Genomic DNA, 16,351 nt, shown 5'->3' with positions numbered 1-16,351 from the left:
GTGAACACTGGTAAGCAAGTTCTGGCTAGCCTAGCATCCCGAGCCTACCATGCATGGTGCATTTTTCTTATAGAATGGTACAACTTAGTTGGGAGTTAGTCCCCAGTCTTGACAACTTAAGATGGAAGGCAAATCCTATCATCTGATATATGATGAGACCCACCTTACATTCAATCACAGTCATCCAACCATAGTTATCAAAAACGTGCCTCAAGGTGCAAATAGCGTGCTTGGCCTCAAGGCTGTCTGTGGCATAAGGCGCAGGCAAATAGTGCAACAAAAGAAAAAAAGAAAGGAAGGAAGAAAGAAATAGAAGGAAAGAAAAAAAATGAAGGAAAGAAAGAAAGGAAAAAAGAAAGAAAAAGAAGAAGAAAAAAGTATGAAGGAAAGAAAGAAAGGAAAAAAGAAAGAAAAAGAAGAAGAAAGAAGTATGAACCAAAGAAAGAAAGAAGAGAGAGAGAGAAAGAAAGAAAACTATTTATATTTACAATTTTTTGATAAAGACTATTTTTTTTAATTTCGCTATAAGAGAGAGTGAAAGACCGCTCTATTTTTTCACCTAGGCTGTGTAGGCAATACCTAGGTTGTTCACACCTAGATCCCATTTATATGGTTATTTAAATAAATTTTTTTATCATTTTTTCTTCTTCTTTATGCACAAAAAGCTTTCTTTTTGTTCTCTCTATTTCTTTTTCTCCTTTTGCTTTTCTTTTTTTTTCTTCCTCCTCTCACCCTTTCACCTTATCTTTTTTCTCTCTTCCTCTTTTTTTTTATTTTTCCTTTTTTATCCTTTCTTTTTTTTATTTTTCCTTTTTTATCCTTTTTTTTTTTTCTTTTTCCTCCTCCTCTTGTCCCCTCCATTCTCTTCTTTATTTTTTATTTTTATTTTTGTTGTTTACATGTGTATGTGTTTTTTGACACACATACACATATAAAATATGTTTTTTCATATATATATATATATATAAGAACAAGGTTCATCTTGTCCCTTTTTTCGTTATGTCACCATTAAGACCCTCTATGTTTCTTATTGTTGCACCGATAGATCTCGATGGGTTAGATATTTCAAAACCTCTATAGGTGACCTTTCTTTCTTCTCTGAACCTAATGAGAGAGAGACAATTTTCTTTCTTGATGGGGAGGAAAAAAAAAACAACCATTATATATGGTTTTGAGAATCGTAACCTAATTATAACCAACCTATAGTCTTCTTTCCAATTCAGCCCTTCATAAAATTGAAAATTGACATATGAGGGTACATGAGGTATCTACACATTATTATAACCATACTTTATAAGATGTCATACGACTCAACCATATAAGATCACTTTATATAGGCCTTTACCTTAGACATTTTATAATGTGTGATCAATTACATATGTAGGCCCACATGAAATATCTAACAATCTCCCACTTGGACCACATATGTTACCATACAATCACGCATTATACAATATCCTTATGAGCTCAAAAATACTATCTTACCAGATGACATCTTCAATAATCTGGTCCATCGATCATGTCAACATAGAACCAAAATGATCTTCATTACAATCATCGTAATTAGACCTATCAATGATCACGTATGTTGACATAACCAATGACATAGATCAAGTATGGATGTGAAGTATGAAAAATTACATGTGATGTGATTTGAACATGCCTATTTCCAATTGATCTTGCCTTATTCTTTAGTGATATCACAATAAATGAGTACAGAATTGGACTGAAACCTGAGCCTTATACAGAAGTAATGAAACTTTATTTTATCTCAGAACATTCGAATACAAACTCTCACTAAATCAACATATCATTAAATGATATAACAACCATTCGAGCGGTATGCTCGTGAAAGACCATTCTTCAATCGTGAAATACAAACTCCCAATTGGGTGGTAAACCTTTGGTAAGCAGATATGCAATCATAGAGTTTGTGCCAATATGTTCAATAGATATTTGACTATTCTTCACTCTTTCTTTAATGACAAGGAACTTAATGTCTATATGTTTTGATTTTGATGAGCTCCTGTTGTTATTAGAATATAGTATTGTCGAATTATTGTCATAAAACAACTTTAATGGTCTTTCAATATTATAAAAAATCTGCAATCTAGTGATAAAATTGCGTAACCATATTCCATGATTGGACGCCTCATAGTAGGCTACGAACTCTGCCGCCATAGTGGAAGATGCAATGAGTGTATGCTTAGCACTACTTCAAGAGATAGCTCCTTTGGTCAACAAATAAACATAGCCTGACGAGGATCTGCGACTATCTTGGCATCCTGCAAAGTCAGAATCAAAATACCCAATGATCTCTAACTTATTTGACTTCATGTATGCGAGCATATAATCCTTTGTTCTTTGTAAGTATCACATAACCCGTTTTGCTGCTTTTCAATAATCCATTCCTGGGTTACTCAGATATCTGCCTAACATTCCAACAATGTATGTTATATCCGAACGTGTATACACTTGAACATACATAAGACTTCTTACAAAAGATACATAGAATTTTTTTTCCATATCCTTAACTTTAAACTGGTGTTTGGGGCACTGAGCGAGACTAAACTTGTCTCTCTTAGCAACAAGGGTGTCACCTGGTTTACAATCCTTCATGACAAATTTGTCAAGAATCCTTTCGATATAGCTCTTTTGTGATAATACAATAATACCTCGAGAATGATCTCGATATATTTGAATTCCTAATACAAAAGAGGTGTCACCAAAATCTTTTATCTCAAAATTTTTTGTTAGAAATCTCTTAGTTTCATGGAATAAGCCTATATCATTATTGGCAAGTAGTATGTCATCGACATATAAAACCAGGAAAATGTATTTACCCCCATTGAATTTATGGTATATACATTTATCAACTACATTCATCTCAAAACCAAATGAGATGACAACTTGATAAATTTTATGATACTATTGACGGAAAGCCTGCTTGAGTCCATAGATGGTTTTTTTTAATTTGCAATTTTTTTTCGCTTGAGATAAAATATTCTGGTTGAACCATATATATTGTCTTATCAACGACATCATTAAGGAATGTTGTCTTTACATCTATCTGATGTAGTTCTAAATCATAATGAGTCACAAGTGCTATCATTATTCTCAAATAGTCTTTCGTAGAAACTGGAGAGAAAGTCTCTATATAGTCAATGCCTACCCATTAAGAAAACTCTTTTGCAATAAAGCATGCCTTATATCTTTCCACATCACCCTTCAAATTTTTCTTGGTTTTAAATATCCATTTACAACCAATGGGTTTCACACCTTCAAGTAAAGGGACAAGATCCCAAACATTATTGTCTTTCATAGATTTAAACAATTCATGCATGACATCGATCCATTTTTGAGAGTTAGAACTCTGTATAGATTGATGAAAGTTGATTGAATCATCTTCCATTAAGCGAGTATCACCTTCATGTTCTTGGAGAAAAATAATATAATCATTTAGAATTGCCCTAGTGAATTTTTTTAATGACATTTGTTCTTGAGTTATTTGATGTATTTCTTGAAGTATTTCTTGAGGTTGTTGAGTTTGTACTCGAGGAGTAAAAAATTGATTTTGGATAGGGAGATCTTGAACATTACCTTGCTCTGGATTTGTTTGAACAATGTTAAAAATTGAAATCTAATCATTGTCAACAACAACTGTAGGAAGTGAAATAGATTATTCTTTAAAGCAATGTCTTTTACCTTATCACCTCCCCCAAACTCAGCATCCTCAAAGAAACAAGGGTATTTCGTTTCAAAAAAGGACTTATTCATAGGGTTATAAAATTTATAACCCCTAGATCTTTAAGAATATCCAACAAAATAAAAGTTAACCATTTTTGAGTTCAGTTTCTTTTCAAGTGGCCTATATGGCCTTGCCTCAGCTAAACATCCCCAAATATGAAAATGCTTCATAGTAGGCTTCTTGTCTATCAACATTTTATATGGAGTTTTGGTTACTATTTTAGTTGTTATTCTGTTCAGTATATAAGTTGCAGTCTTTAGTATCTCTCCCTAGAGCGATTCTGGTAAAGTAGAATGACAAATCATACTCATTATCATACTCTTTAAGGTCATGTTTTGTCTTTCAGCAATACCATTCATGCTAGAAGTGTCTGACATGGTATACTGTGGGACGATACTACATTCCTCTAAGAATTTAGCAAATAGCTCTAAACATTGTTCACCTGATGCATTTTATCTACCATAGTATTCACCACCACAATTAGATCTGACAACTTTAATCCTTTTGTCAAGTTGAGTTTCAACTTCAACTGTAAATGATTTGAACACGTCCAATGACTGAGACTTTTCATGAATCAAATATAGGTACCCATAACATGAATAGTCGTCTATGAACATAATAAAATATTATTGACCATTCCAAAAAGCTATAGGGAATGACTCACAAATATCTGTATGAATAAGTTTTAAGACGCCTATTCTTCTGTCGGCACTTATTTTGATGCAGTAACACGATGTGGACTCAGTACGCTCTGATCCCCGATCCAAGATCCAAATGAATCTTGACACACGCAGAAGCTTATATGATAATAAGTCCGAACAGGACTCTGGTAAAAATGGAATTTTGGGACTCATGCACTCTGTTCTCATAGATGCAACCCAAATAAAAGTTGTGCGCAACTCACACAACTTTTCAACAAATTCAAAATCACTAGATTCAGATCAGCGGTGTCCGTTCTACGGACTTGAAACTGAGGCTGATGAACAAGGTTATGACAAACTTCCAGATTCTATCAGCAGTCTGTTCGATAGGGTTTTTGGCCCTGCAAACAGTGGAATTTGCAAAAATTCCTAACTGAAAAATTGAAGGTCGGATTCAGAACTTTCTAACAAACTAAAATTCAAAATTTTCTGAGTTTTCTACAAGGCTCTACGAATTTTTGAATTCTGGAAAATGGTATGAGCTATTAATAAAGAACTAAATTTTCCACTATTCGACAACAACAATGATTAATATTTTTGAGGCACTTGAACAAAAAATAAATTAAAACTCAAAACATGAACATTGTAGATATAGGTTCTAGCTTTCTACAAAAAAAAAGAATTTTCATGAGAATCTCCAGATAACAAAAAAATACCGAACACCACTAGGAGTGTTCTGAACCAAACAAGAGACTGTGGATTCCTGTCAGCCCAAGACTCTGATGACACTTTTCAGGGAGTCATATGGCCAATTCACGAAATAGCCTCAACTACAAAGTTATAGAAAATGTTTTAGCTTCCTGGGAAGCTAAAGAATGCAAGAATCCGATCAGTATCAAAGCCAATATAGGTAATTCTTCATAGTCATTTCGGACAATTCAGGATTTGGGAATCTGTATTTTGACAGAAAAATCTGAGTTATGTATTAACCAATAAAACTGGATATTATTGAACAATATAATCATTCTATAGCACAAAAGACTTTTATTCATTCACTAGAAAAATAATACATAACCTATTGCAACTCACAAGCAATATACTTTGATAAAAACAAAAAAAAAACACCAATGCTAAAACAACGAAGATGTAAGAACAAGAGAACTCAGGAATATGATATCTGGAAGACGAAGACAATGGATATCGCTGGGAAGCAACCGACACCGGGAAGAATTCTCTCGAACCGCAGCTCGAACCAACAGCCGACACGAACCACAAACGTCAACACGCCAAGGTCAATCTTGACAAGATCACCTTCACATAAAAAATGACATTCGTTTCCACCTTCACCAAAGAAGTTTTTTTTTCTCAAAACCAGCCACCAAAACAGATTTTTTCCCATCTTTTGAACCAGCCACACACTAAAAATGAAAATGAAGAAGCTCCCCCTCTTCTTGGTCGACCTCCACACATTAAAAGGCTTAGGGCTCGAGAAAGGGCTATATTAAAGAGCCAAATGGCCTTCTCAAGACAAGCTCCAAAAACAAGCTTGACTAGCCTATTGTTGGCCATGAGCATTAACAAGGGCCAACAATTATTTTTGACTTAGAATAGTCAAAATTGAATTTGAACCAAGCCCAAATTGGTCCACCTTAAAGTGGCGCCAACTGGGGCTCCACTGAGATGGATCGAGATCTAGATCCGGATCGTGCAGCGAATTGGATCCTGCACCAAAAATACATTAGAAAATGCAAATACGAAAAATAAAAAAACTACCCACGTTCCCCATACATCCTCTAGTACTACAAAATAATCATACAGGGTACCAGAACTATCCGGATCCGTAAAATCTGGCTCCTAAAAAAAATTACATGAAATAAATATAGCTGATACAATATAAAAAAATATGATTCCACGAAGATGTAATAGAATCGAAACAACAAAAGAAAGAGCACGCCAAGCATCAAAGAAATGGAAGATCCACTAGGATAAGGAACGTCTTGCATGCATGTGGATCGCCTTGGGTAGCGATGCCCAGATCAGGTCTGAGGAGTTAGATTAGGATCCAACTCCGCTTCTGAACTCTGAATCTCTAGATGCTCTGCATCATATTTTTCTTATGTTTGTTCGTTTCTCTTTTATGCACTCAACACAAATCTGAAAGTCAGTGAAATAATAAAAAAATCAAGAATTTCACTTATCACAAGCATTTTTATTCTTTATTTAGAGATGTGACCTAAGCGAATGTACCATAATAAAGCAGAATGCTCATTGACTAATTTTAGTTTTGTACCACGTGAACTTGAATGCAAGGTTTAATGATATGAGGCAATAATATTAAGTAAATATAGGTTATCGATCACAGATAAAGAATTAGTTCAAGTAAGATTTGAATTAAGAAATAACTTAAACTCACTATTTCTAAATAAATAAAAATAACAAAATTTGTCTAATGCGAAAATGAAAACTAAATTTCATCTAAATGATGGTATAATGTATGCTTCTTTTAAATATAAATAACAACCAGTCTTTAATAATAATCTAAAAGTCCCTATTGCCTTAACTTGAACTAATTTGTCATCACCCACATAGATAAATCTTTCAACATCAATTGGCATTCAACAACTTAGACAACCCAGCATAAACACACTTATGTAAGTGGTAGCATCAGAATTCATCTACCAAGTATGATTGGGTAAATGAGTTAAATTAACCGCATAACAAACCAAAGTAAGGAAAATACCTTTCTTTTCACGCTAAGCATGATATATGGTACCATCCTTCTTTATGTGACCCTCGCTTTTGCAAAAGAAACAACTGAACTTTGCATCTTGATATTTTTTCAGTTTCTTCTGCGATGGAGGGTCTACTGTAACTTCTTTATTCTTTTCTTAAATTTGTCTTTAGAGGTGACTGCCAAGTGAGCATTTTTTTCTTTTCTTGTTTCATCATTTCCTCTTCTTGCACACAATGTGAAATGAGTTCATTTAGAGTCTATTTATCTTTTTGACAGTTATAACTGACCTTAAATTGACTTTATTGTGTAGGAAGAGATATCAAAATTAAATACACGAATAAGTCCTCATACAACTCTAACTTTAGTACCTTTAGTTTTGAAGTAAGATGAGACATTTCCATAATGTACTTCCTTATGTTCTCTTTACCTTTATACCTCATTGAAACAAAATATAAAAGGAGAGTGCTTGTCTCAGCCTTTTCGTTTTTAGCAAAATATTTTTCAATTTCCTTAAAGAACTTCTTGGCATTAACCTCATCAGACATAGCACCCCTGAAGGTTTTCAGAATTGCACGTTTTATGATCATAAGATTCATACGATTGGATCGATGCAATCTCTTATGGTTCTTTTTATCCTCAGTGAAACCTCTATCTGTGAGAGCAATGAGTTGATTCTCTCGAAATGCAAGATCCAAATTCATGCACCCGAGAATAATCATAACATTCTCTTTTCAGTTTTTGAAATTTGTGTCATTCAAAAGAAGGATTGAATTGATATTTGCAGATATTGTAGAAGCAGAAGAATTTATAGAATCAAAAATAAAATAAACCACAATAACCTCACAATTAATATACATATTTACATGCATTAACAATAATTGACAGATTTAAATTGTGGTGAACTCCATCACATGATACCCAACACAACATTGATATTTAGTTTTTTGACAGAAATGTTAACTTATAAGTGATACTCTTATTACAATAATCAAACATGAACAATTAATCATGTCAAGCAACAAGCCTTTCTTTAGACCGACTCATTGGTCATATGAAAAACTTGATAATCATCCCATGTTTTATTACACAAAGTATATTTGAGATTGGCTAAATAGTAATCTTTCTTTAGGCTGATTACTATTCACATGAATCTTAAATATACAAATATCTTAATATTCCAAACAAGTCAATCTTCATAAGAGAGGTTACTTTGGTAACATGTTTCAATCAACTCATTTTACAATATCAGATCTTTATTTCGAAAAATAATATCAAAATTCCAATATAATATGTAATTACATGCATATGAATAGAAAAATAAAACCTTACTTCATAGGGTAAAAAATATCCCAAGTCAACTCACTAAAGAGACCCAAATTGCAAACCTAATAGCCTGGACCCAATAAAAAAAAATTCTTTTTTTTAAGGTTTCATAGCACATGCTTAAGGGTTTAGGCTAGCGGATCTGACCCGGCACAGATCGATCCCTGCAAAGCCTGACAGGGGGTCGAACCTGCCCATGCCCGTTGTCGGATCCGGGCCACCCAATGATGGCTGGGGTGCACAGCCGGTCCCAGACCACCGTTGCATGGCGTCCAGCAAGGGCGACCCGGCGAGGGTAGAGACCATCCGGCCCTCATCTGTAACCGATGTGAGGTTGAGGAGGACCGTCTGGTCCTCCATCTCTCCTCTTTTCTTGTGCAGGCACCTGATGGTGTCTGCATAAAATCGGACGACGTTCGGCGAGCCGCCCAATGCCATCTGGTGGCCTACGACCACCGAAAAAGGGTGAGCCACCCTTTACGGTAGGTTGTCGGTCCCATCAGCCCAATGCCCCAATCCTCGCCTAACCCCGCCCCATCCCCAGTCCTTCTAAAGGATGGCAATAGATTATGGGGAAACGGGCCCTGCCTCATCCCCGTTTGAACCAAGGATGGAGGACATGAAACGGGGATGAAGGCGGGGTGGAGGTTAAAATCCATCCCTGTGCAGGGATGGAGGTTCTAATCTTGAGACGGGGCGGGGGTAGAGACCCTGTTCCCCGCCCCCGCCCCTGCCATCCCTAAGTGGCTCAAACAGGAAGACTGGGAGGTTCCGGTGCAATGTGATTGCACACTTTGTGCTTGCTGCTGCATGGGTGACCAAGTGCAGCAGCACGCAGAAAAAGTGTAGGCTCACATTGCACCTGAGCTCAGGTGGACTGGAGGAGGCACTGAACAAATGCAATTGAGAATGGTCATCGGTCAACATCTGAGAAAAGGGCAAGCTCGGCTCGATATGATTGGATCACAGCAGGTCCATGCACCCAGGGGCGAGCTGGTTGAAAAAGACGAGATCAGGTGATATTCAAAATCACCATTCACGGTGATGTTCAATATCTACCGCTCATCCTAGTTGATCAAGGGTCGGACTCCAAATGTTTTATTCAAAACAATTTTGAGGGATTTGGCATCCGGCGCAAAGCACTGAATTTTTTATTTCCACCCAAAATCGGGTTGGAGGAAACCACGTGCGAGCGACCCCCACTCAAAATGTCCGCAGAGACGTAGACCTTCGGCTAGGCATCAAACCATCAAATTCAACCCTGCATTTTTCACAATATACTAAATTGCCATTCCTAGAGATTTTTCCAAATCGACGAGCAAAGCTGCTATCTCGACTCGACTCATCCCCCTAACCCAGCCCCCCGTTATCATACCACCCCAGAAATTTAAAAAAACATTAAAAATCATTTTTTTGTATTATTTGAATATTTTTAATACGTGTCACGTTTTTGATTGACATGAAATATTTGTTTATTATTTTGTGGCCGATACTGAATGATTCACTTTAGAGTATCGGTATTGGCAGAAACACCTTAACCCTTGGATGAACATCTTAGTTATTTTAACAAAAAACCAAGACCCTTTCCATGCTTCTGTCACTTTCTCTCTCCTTAGCTAACCACAAGCGTTCATTTTACCAACTATCACCTGATCGATAGTGGTTAGGTGAGCGACAACGCTGCGGGCCATCCCCATTCCCCCTTATTATGACATGCCCGTCATGCTCCTCCCAACCATCAACCCAGTGTTAGAGTGAACCAAGAGAGAGATGGGAGAAGGAGAGGGAGAGAGCATGACGCCCACAATGGCAGTGGCAGTGAAGGAACGGCCCTCGTCAGAGAAGCCGCCGAGGCCGTTCCTCCCGACGCTCAACGAAGAGACGACGCTGAGGCCGACGTTCATCCGCGACGAGGACGAGCGGCCCAAGGTGGCCTACAACGACTTCAGCGCCGACGTGCCCGTCATCTCGCTCGCCGGGCTGGACTCGGACCCGGACGGCCGGTCCGCCGTCCGGGACGCCATTGTGAGGGCGTGCGAGGAATGGGGGGCGTTCCAGGTGGTGGACCATGGGGTGGACCCGGCGCTCGTCTCGGCCATGACCGAGATGGCGGGCCGGTTCTTCCGCCTACCCCCGGAGGAGAAGCTCCGGTTCGACATGTCCGGCGGGAAGCGCGGCGGCTTCATCGTGAGCAGCCACCTTCAGGGCGAGGCCGTACAGGACTGGCGCGAGATCGTCACGTTCTTCACGTACCCGGTGCCCGGGAGGGACTACTCGAGGTGGCCGGACGTTCCCGAAGGGTGGCCGGCGGTGGCGCAGAGGTATAGCGAGGCTCTCATGGGGTTGGCGTGCCGCATGCTGGCGGTGCTGTCGGAGGCGCTAGGGCTGCACCCAGACGAGCTCAAGGAAGCGTGCATGGACATGGACCAGAAGGTGGTGGTGAACTACTACCCGCCCTGCCCGCAGCCGGACCTGACGCTGGGGCTGAAGCGACACACCGACCCGGGCACGATCACGCTGCTGCTGCAGGACGAGGTGGGCGGGCTGCAGGCCACCAGGGATGGCGGCAAGACCTGGATCACCGTCCAGCCCGTCGAGGACGCCTTCGTCGTCAATCTTGGTGACCATGGCCATGTGAGCCTCTCTCTGTATATATATATCAAACATGCTATTTTTCTTTTGCTTTTTCGGTGTTTTTGTTTGAGATTCTGACCCTTTAGATATGTTTAACACGGTCGATTTACTAGGATCATGCGTTTTCCATGAGAAAAACAATATTTTGAAGACTGAAAATTTTACAAAGATTTTGAACCGTTGGTTTTGCAAACCTTATAAAAAAACCCACACATATGTTGTATTCAATCCCTAAAAAATCAAGTACTAAGATTACATAGGTACGATCAGAATTTAAAAATAAAACACAAAATAGCCTGAAAGCCTTGTGCAGCATGTTTGCAGTGGTTCTTCCCAACGCCCAGGTGGTGTTGATGGTACTACTTTTAGACGTTTCAACTTTCAAGTCATGTTTTGCAAATCAAACCCCAACAGATGTTTTCAGCATGATCCACTTGCTAGGAATCTGTTGCTCATGCATCATAATTTTTTTGACGAAAAAACTTGTTTTTGGTGTCTTAAAAAAATAAAAAAATGTGAACTCTTGATTTTTAAAGCCTATATACCTTGCCTTTATTAATACCAAATATTAGCACTTTATATATGTGTGTGAGAGAATGGGGATTGTGCTATGAGGACCCTTAAAAAATTAGTTCTAGGTGTTTTATGATATATCTAAACTGTTAGACTTGTTTCTTCAATAGAAAACATGCATGTTTATGCTTAAGCATTCTTTATGCTCAAATTTGCATTTTAAAAATATTCACATTTCTACATCGAATGAATTCAAAATAAAGCTTGGTTTTTAGTTAATAAGCAATGATAAATATACTTGTTACAAGGCAGTAAAAAAACTTTCATAGTGATGAAATCATGCTTATACGTGTTCTACTGTTGTAAAAAAACTTTCATAGTGATTCAACCATGCTTATATATGTTCTAAGGCAGTAAAAAAACTTTCATATTGATTCAATCATGCATGTATGTGTTCTAAGGAAAATTTTATAGTAATTCAATCATGCATATGTGTGTTCTAAGGCAGTAAAACAATTTCATAGTGATGAAAGCATGCTTGTATGTGTTCTAAGGTTGTCAAAAAATTTTCATAATAATTTAATCATGCATATATATAGTCTAAGGTTGTCAAAAAACTTTCATAGTGATTCAATCATACATATATGTATTATCTATGATCATGATCAGTTGTGGGGGGGCAATAGAAGATGGAGGGTAGATCAGGTGCAACGACGGGCTAAACCAAGATTAATTGGCACATCAAGGAAATTTGTTGAATTTGACTATGAATCATGGCCATACTAATGAATCTACCTAAAATGTAAGCAATGAAGATTTAAGCTTACCACCTTCAAAGAAAAGTTACTTAACCACCTCTTTGTGCATGCTGATTAGTCCATCACGATCATTTGGCTATCTATGTTTCACTAGTTCATTTTCTGTATCTTAGTCAAGGTTTGTGCTTGATGGCAGTATCTTAGCAATGGGAGGTTTCTGAATGCGGATCACCAGGCCGTGGTGAACTCTCACCGCAGTCGTCTATCGATCGCTACGTTCCAGAACCCGGCGCCGGAAGCAATTGTGTATCCATTGAAGCTGAAAGAGGGAGAGAAGTCCATAATGGAGGAGCCGATCACCTTTGTGGAGATGTACAGGAGGAAGATGAGTCGTGATCTCGAACTTGCCAAGCTCAAGAAACTTTCCAAACAAGAGAAAGAGCATAGAGAGGCCATGGACATCACTGAGCCCCAAATAATCGAAGAAATACTTGCCTAAGCCAGAACAGTTACTAGGTAATTACTGATAACTACTGTTTGAGAAATAGTTTCCTTTGTTAACGGATTATTGCAGTGTGAGTGTCCTTTCGTAATGTGGTGCCACTTTGTTAATTTCTACATTTGGTAGTAAAATGTGTTAGACGTAGCTTTTATTTCTTACAGTTTCTCTGGTGAAGTTTCTTGTTTACATGTCTAAAATTAATAAAGCTCTTGGATTTGAAAGCAGATTCAATGATCCCCAATCAGGTAGTGTCACCCTCAAATATAAACAAAACTAGTAAGCTCAACCCCAAATCTAAGGGGGCTTTTGTTTCATGCCCTTTCCCATGAAAGAGGATCTCTTCCATAGATATCTCTTTCCTAGGAACAAACCTGTCTATGAGAAATATATGGTAGGACCCACGCAATAAATGCTAAAAGAACCAGTTTTTCTGTCAAAATGGGTTATACCTCCGGTCATGGTCATAGAAAGGCTTACTAAAAGTATAAGGTGCTTGCTTTAATAGTTTTTTTTAAATGATGGGAACCACATGTTCAGTGTTTCTTAAGAATGTCACGAAGAAATTGTGTTTACCATTTTTTTCCCTCGGATCTTGTAGTGTAAAACCCTTGGTATTCCCTCCTGCACACTGGATAGGTCTCCCCTTTGCTGCAGCACTAATGCTATGGGCGTGCATCCCAGGGTTTAATTGGTTGGTGGTTGTCCAGGAAGCCACTACGATCGCACGTGCCTCCTAACATGGTTTAGCATTCTAATTTACTGTGTAAAAAAGAATAATAGTAATGACATTAACAAATTTAATAAAAAAAAATTAAAAAGAAAGAAATTGGAAAGAGAATCGAGAGATCAGAGTTGGAAGTAGCTTTGGGTGAACACTGGTAAGCAAGTTCTGGCTAGCCTAGCATCCCGAGCCTACCATGCATGGTGCATTTTTCTTATAGAATGGTACAACTTAGTTGGGAGTTAGTCCCCAGTCTCGACAACTTAAGATGGAAGGCAAATCTCGAGCCTCTCTAAGGTAGAACATGAGTCCAGTAACATACAGCTTCTTTCAGGTGTACTCAGAGCTCTGAGAGTCTGGTAACATATATCATCTTTTAGGTATACCCAAAATCTCGTAGTTAAGTTATATGTGCATATTTTACACGAGTAAAGTCCCTTGCCTCAAGGTCAAAAGAGCAACCTCAAGGGTTTTATCAACTAGAGGCCAACCAATGTGTGGTCAGTGATTGGGTGCAGGGTGGACTATCCAAAAAATAAAAGGTGCCTATCATGGGCACACTCACATGGCTAGAGTGGTTGACCAAGTTATTCCAAACGTCCATCGTTCGATTCCCCATGTGGGCACCCATGATGAATCATAGTGGGGGGCTTTTCTGAGCCAGGGTCCACACCCTGGGGAGTGATTAGTTCCACCTAATGGTAGGAGGGGTGAAGTCTTACTTTTCATCTTTTCAAACCATCTTTTTAGGAATGTAATCGTACAGATGTGATGGAGGTCAATTCAAATTTTTCATAAATTTAACAATTCATAAAATCATATTATTTTATTAAAAAGATTAACATGATCCAATAGTCAATTCTGAGTAAATTGAACAGATTCAATACTGCCCACACTCTATAGCCGGTTAGGAGGAGCCAATCTCTCTCTCTCTCTCTCTCTCTCTCTCTCTCTCTCTCTCTCTCTCTCTCTATATATATATATATATATATATATATATATATATATATATATATATATATATATATATATATATTTCAAAATCATTTGGTTGTAAAGCATTTTAGGAAAAGCAAGTTGGTGAAAGAGCTGCCTAATTCTTGTTCCTCTCAAGGGTTGTCCATTGTGCCTTTTTGAGAAAGGCTAATATTGTCACAGGCTAAAAGCAAAGGACGTCGTCACATGCCCTAGTATACCCCAACACAAAAATGACCTTTCTAGTGAAAATTGAGCTAAAAAATGCTAGTCAAGTGCACAAACACAATGACACAAGTACACACAGACACAATCACATAAAGAGAGCAGGAAGGCAAGAGAGCATAAAAGAAGACAAGAAAGTAGAGACATTTATTAGTAAGTTAACGAGTCCAGAGGGACACCGAGATCACTTTGTACTTGAGGTTTTTAGGCACATGTACTAAAAAAAACAAAAGAGGTAACTACACCAAGTAACAAAAGTTATAAGTTTAGCGGTCAAAAATACTCTCTCTCGCCTAAGTTGGCATCGTCTTTGATGACAATCATGAGCGGTACTCCTCCACAAGTTGATGGTGCATCCACATGTTGATTGCTTTCTCTCAAGTAACTTCACTCTCAGGTAGACATTTTCACTACACCAGGTACTTTTTCATCTCTCCATAATAATTGTTGGGGTGGTTGAGGATAACTTTTGGTTATTTGCCTGGGATGCTGATTGTTGATGGTGTGCACTGCGGGATCAAAGCATGCTGAGATATACTCTATTGGAGATCACCTTCATCTTTATGAAACGACTTTGGGTTGAACACATGGAAGACTTGATGTACCTAAAAGTCTGTTGGCAAATCCAACTTGTACACTAAGTTTTCAACGCACTTTGTGATGGTGAATGGGCCATTATATTTGCGAATAAAGCCTCAGTGGTAACCTCCAAAGATAGCAGCGTGCTCGGGGTAAAGTTTCACCAATACCTTATCTTCAATGCTGAACTCTACAGGTCAACGCTGTTACGACAATGAAGTCATACATGATACTTCAAGTACAAGGTTTTGATGATGAGCAAGTGAATCAACTGTATTTCAGCTAAGGCAATGAAGAAAGATGACAATCATTGAAGAATTCGATGAAGAATCTTTGAAGACTAGTGTGCAAATGTTAAATTCATTAAAAGTCTTATATTCTTGTAAGAGCCTTACTTAGAATGCATATTTCAGTTGCATTTCAGCTAAAAAGTCTTTAGAAAAACTTTTCTAAAAGAAACCTTCATGAAAATCTTTTTAGAAAACTCTTTTCTTAAATTTTTGTGTTTATTAGTCGACCAATAGACTCACCAATCGACTAATCTTTTCGCGCCAAATTTTCTAAAAAAATGTCATTTTTGTCAAATTAGTCGACTAATGACTTTATCAGTCGACCGAACAGAATATTTGTTTTCTGGAAATTTAGCAGCAGTTGACTAATGCTTTTATAAGTCGACCGGACAGAACTTGTGTTTTTCAGAAAATTTTAGCAGGAGTCGACTGAAAGGTTTTTTCAGTCTACTGATGATATTATCAGTCGACTAACTTTTCTCTAGTCGACTAAGTTTCAAATCTTCAAATTTTCAAACGGCTCGATAAACAGATCAGTCGACCGACGATAACTGTCAGTCTACTAATAGCTAATTATCAGTCGACTAACTACTGTTCCAGTCGACTAATTTTGTCATTTTTCCTGAAACTTTGAAAAGGCGTATCTTTTTATTTTTCAAACGTTTTGATCGTTCAAAATGGACTGTTTTGACACCCTTTCATACCCTT

At 37.9% G+C, this 16,351-nt stretch overlaps 1 protein-coding gene across 1 annotated transcript; it reads left to right on the top strand.

Moving 5' to 3' along the window:
- Window positions 1-10,543: 10,543 nt before the first annotated feature.
- On the top strand, window positions 10,544-12,850 carry LOC149832751 (naringenin,2-oxoglutarate 3-dioxygenase-like). The gene is made up of 2 exons (XM_090012574.1): window positions 10,544-11,080; window positions 12,548-12,850. The coding sequence occupies exons 1-2, from the start codon at window positions 10,544-10,546 to the stop codon at window positions 12,848-12,850; spliced, it is 840 nt and encodes a 279-aa protein (XP_089868700.1).
- The last annotated feature ends 3,501 nt before the right edge of the window (window positions 12,851-16,351 follow it).

This window comes from Nuphar pumila, chromosome 7 (genome assembly GCF_984573655.1).
Source record: "Nuphar pumila chromosome 7, dmNupPumi1.hap1.1, whole genome shotgun sequence".
In the NCBI taxonomy this organism is placed as follows: domain Eukaryota; kingdom Viridiplantae; phylum Streptophyta; class Magnoliopsida; order Nymphaeales; family Nymphaeaceae; genus Nuphar; species Nuphar pumila.
Note: the sequence above shows the minus strand (reverse complement) of the source record. Positions and strands in the feature narration are given on the sequence as shown.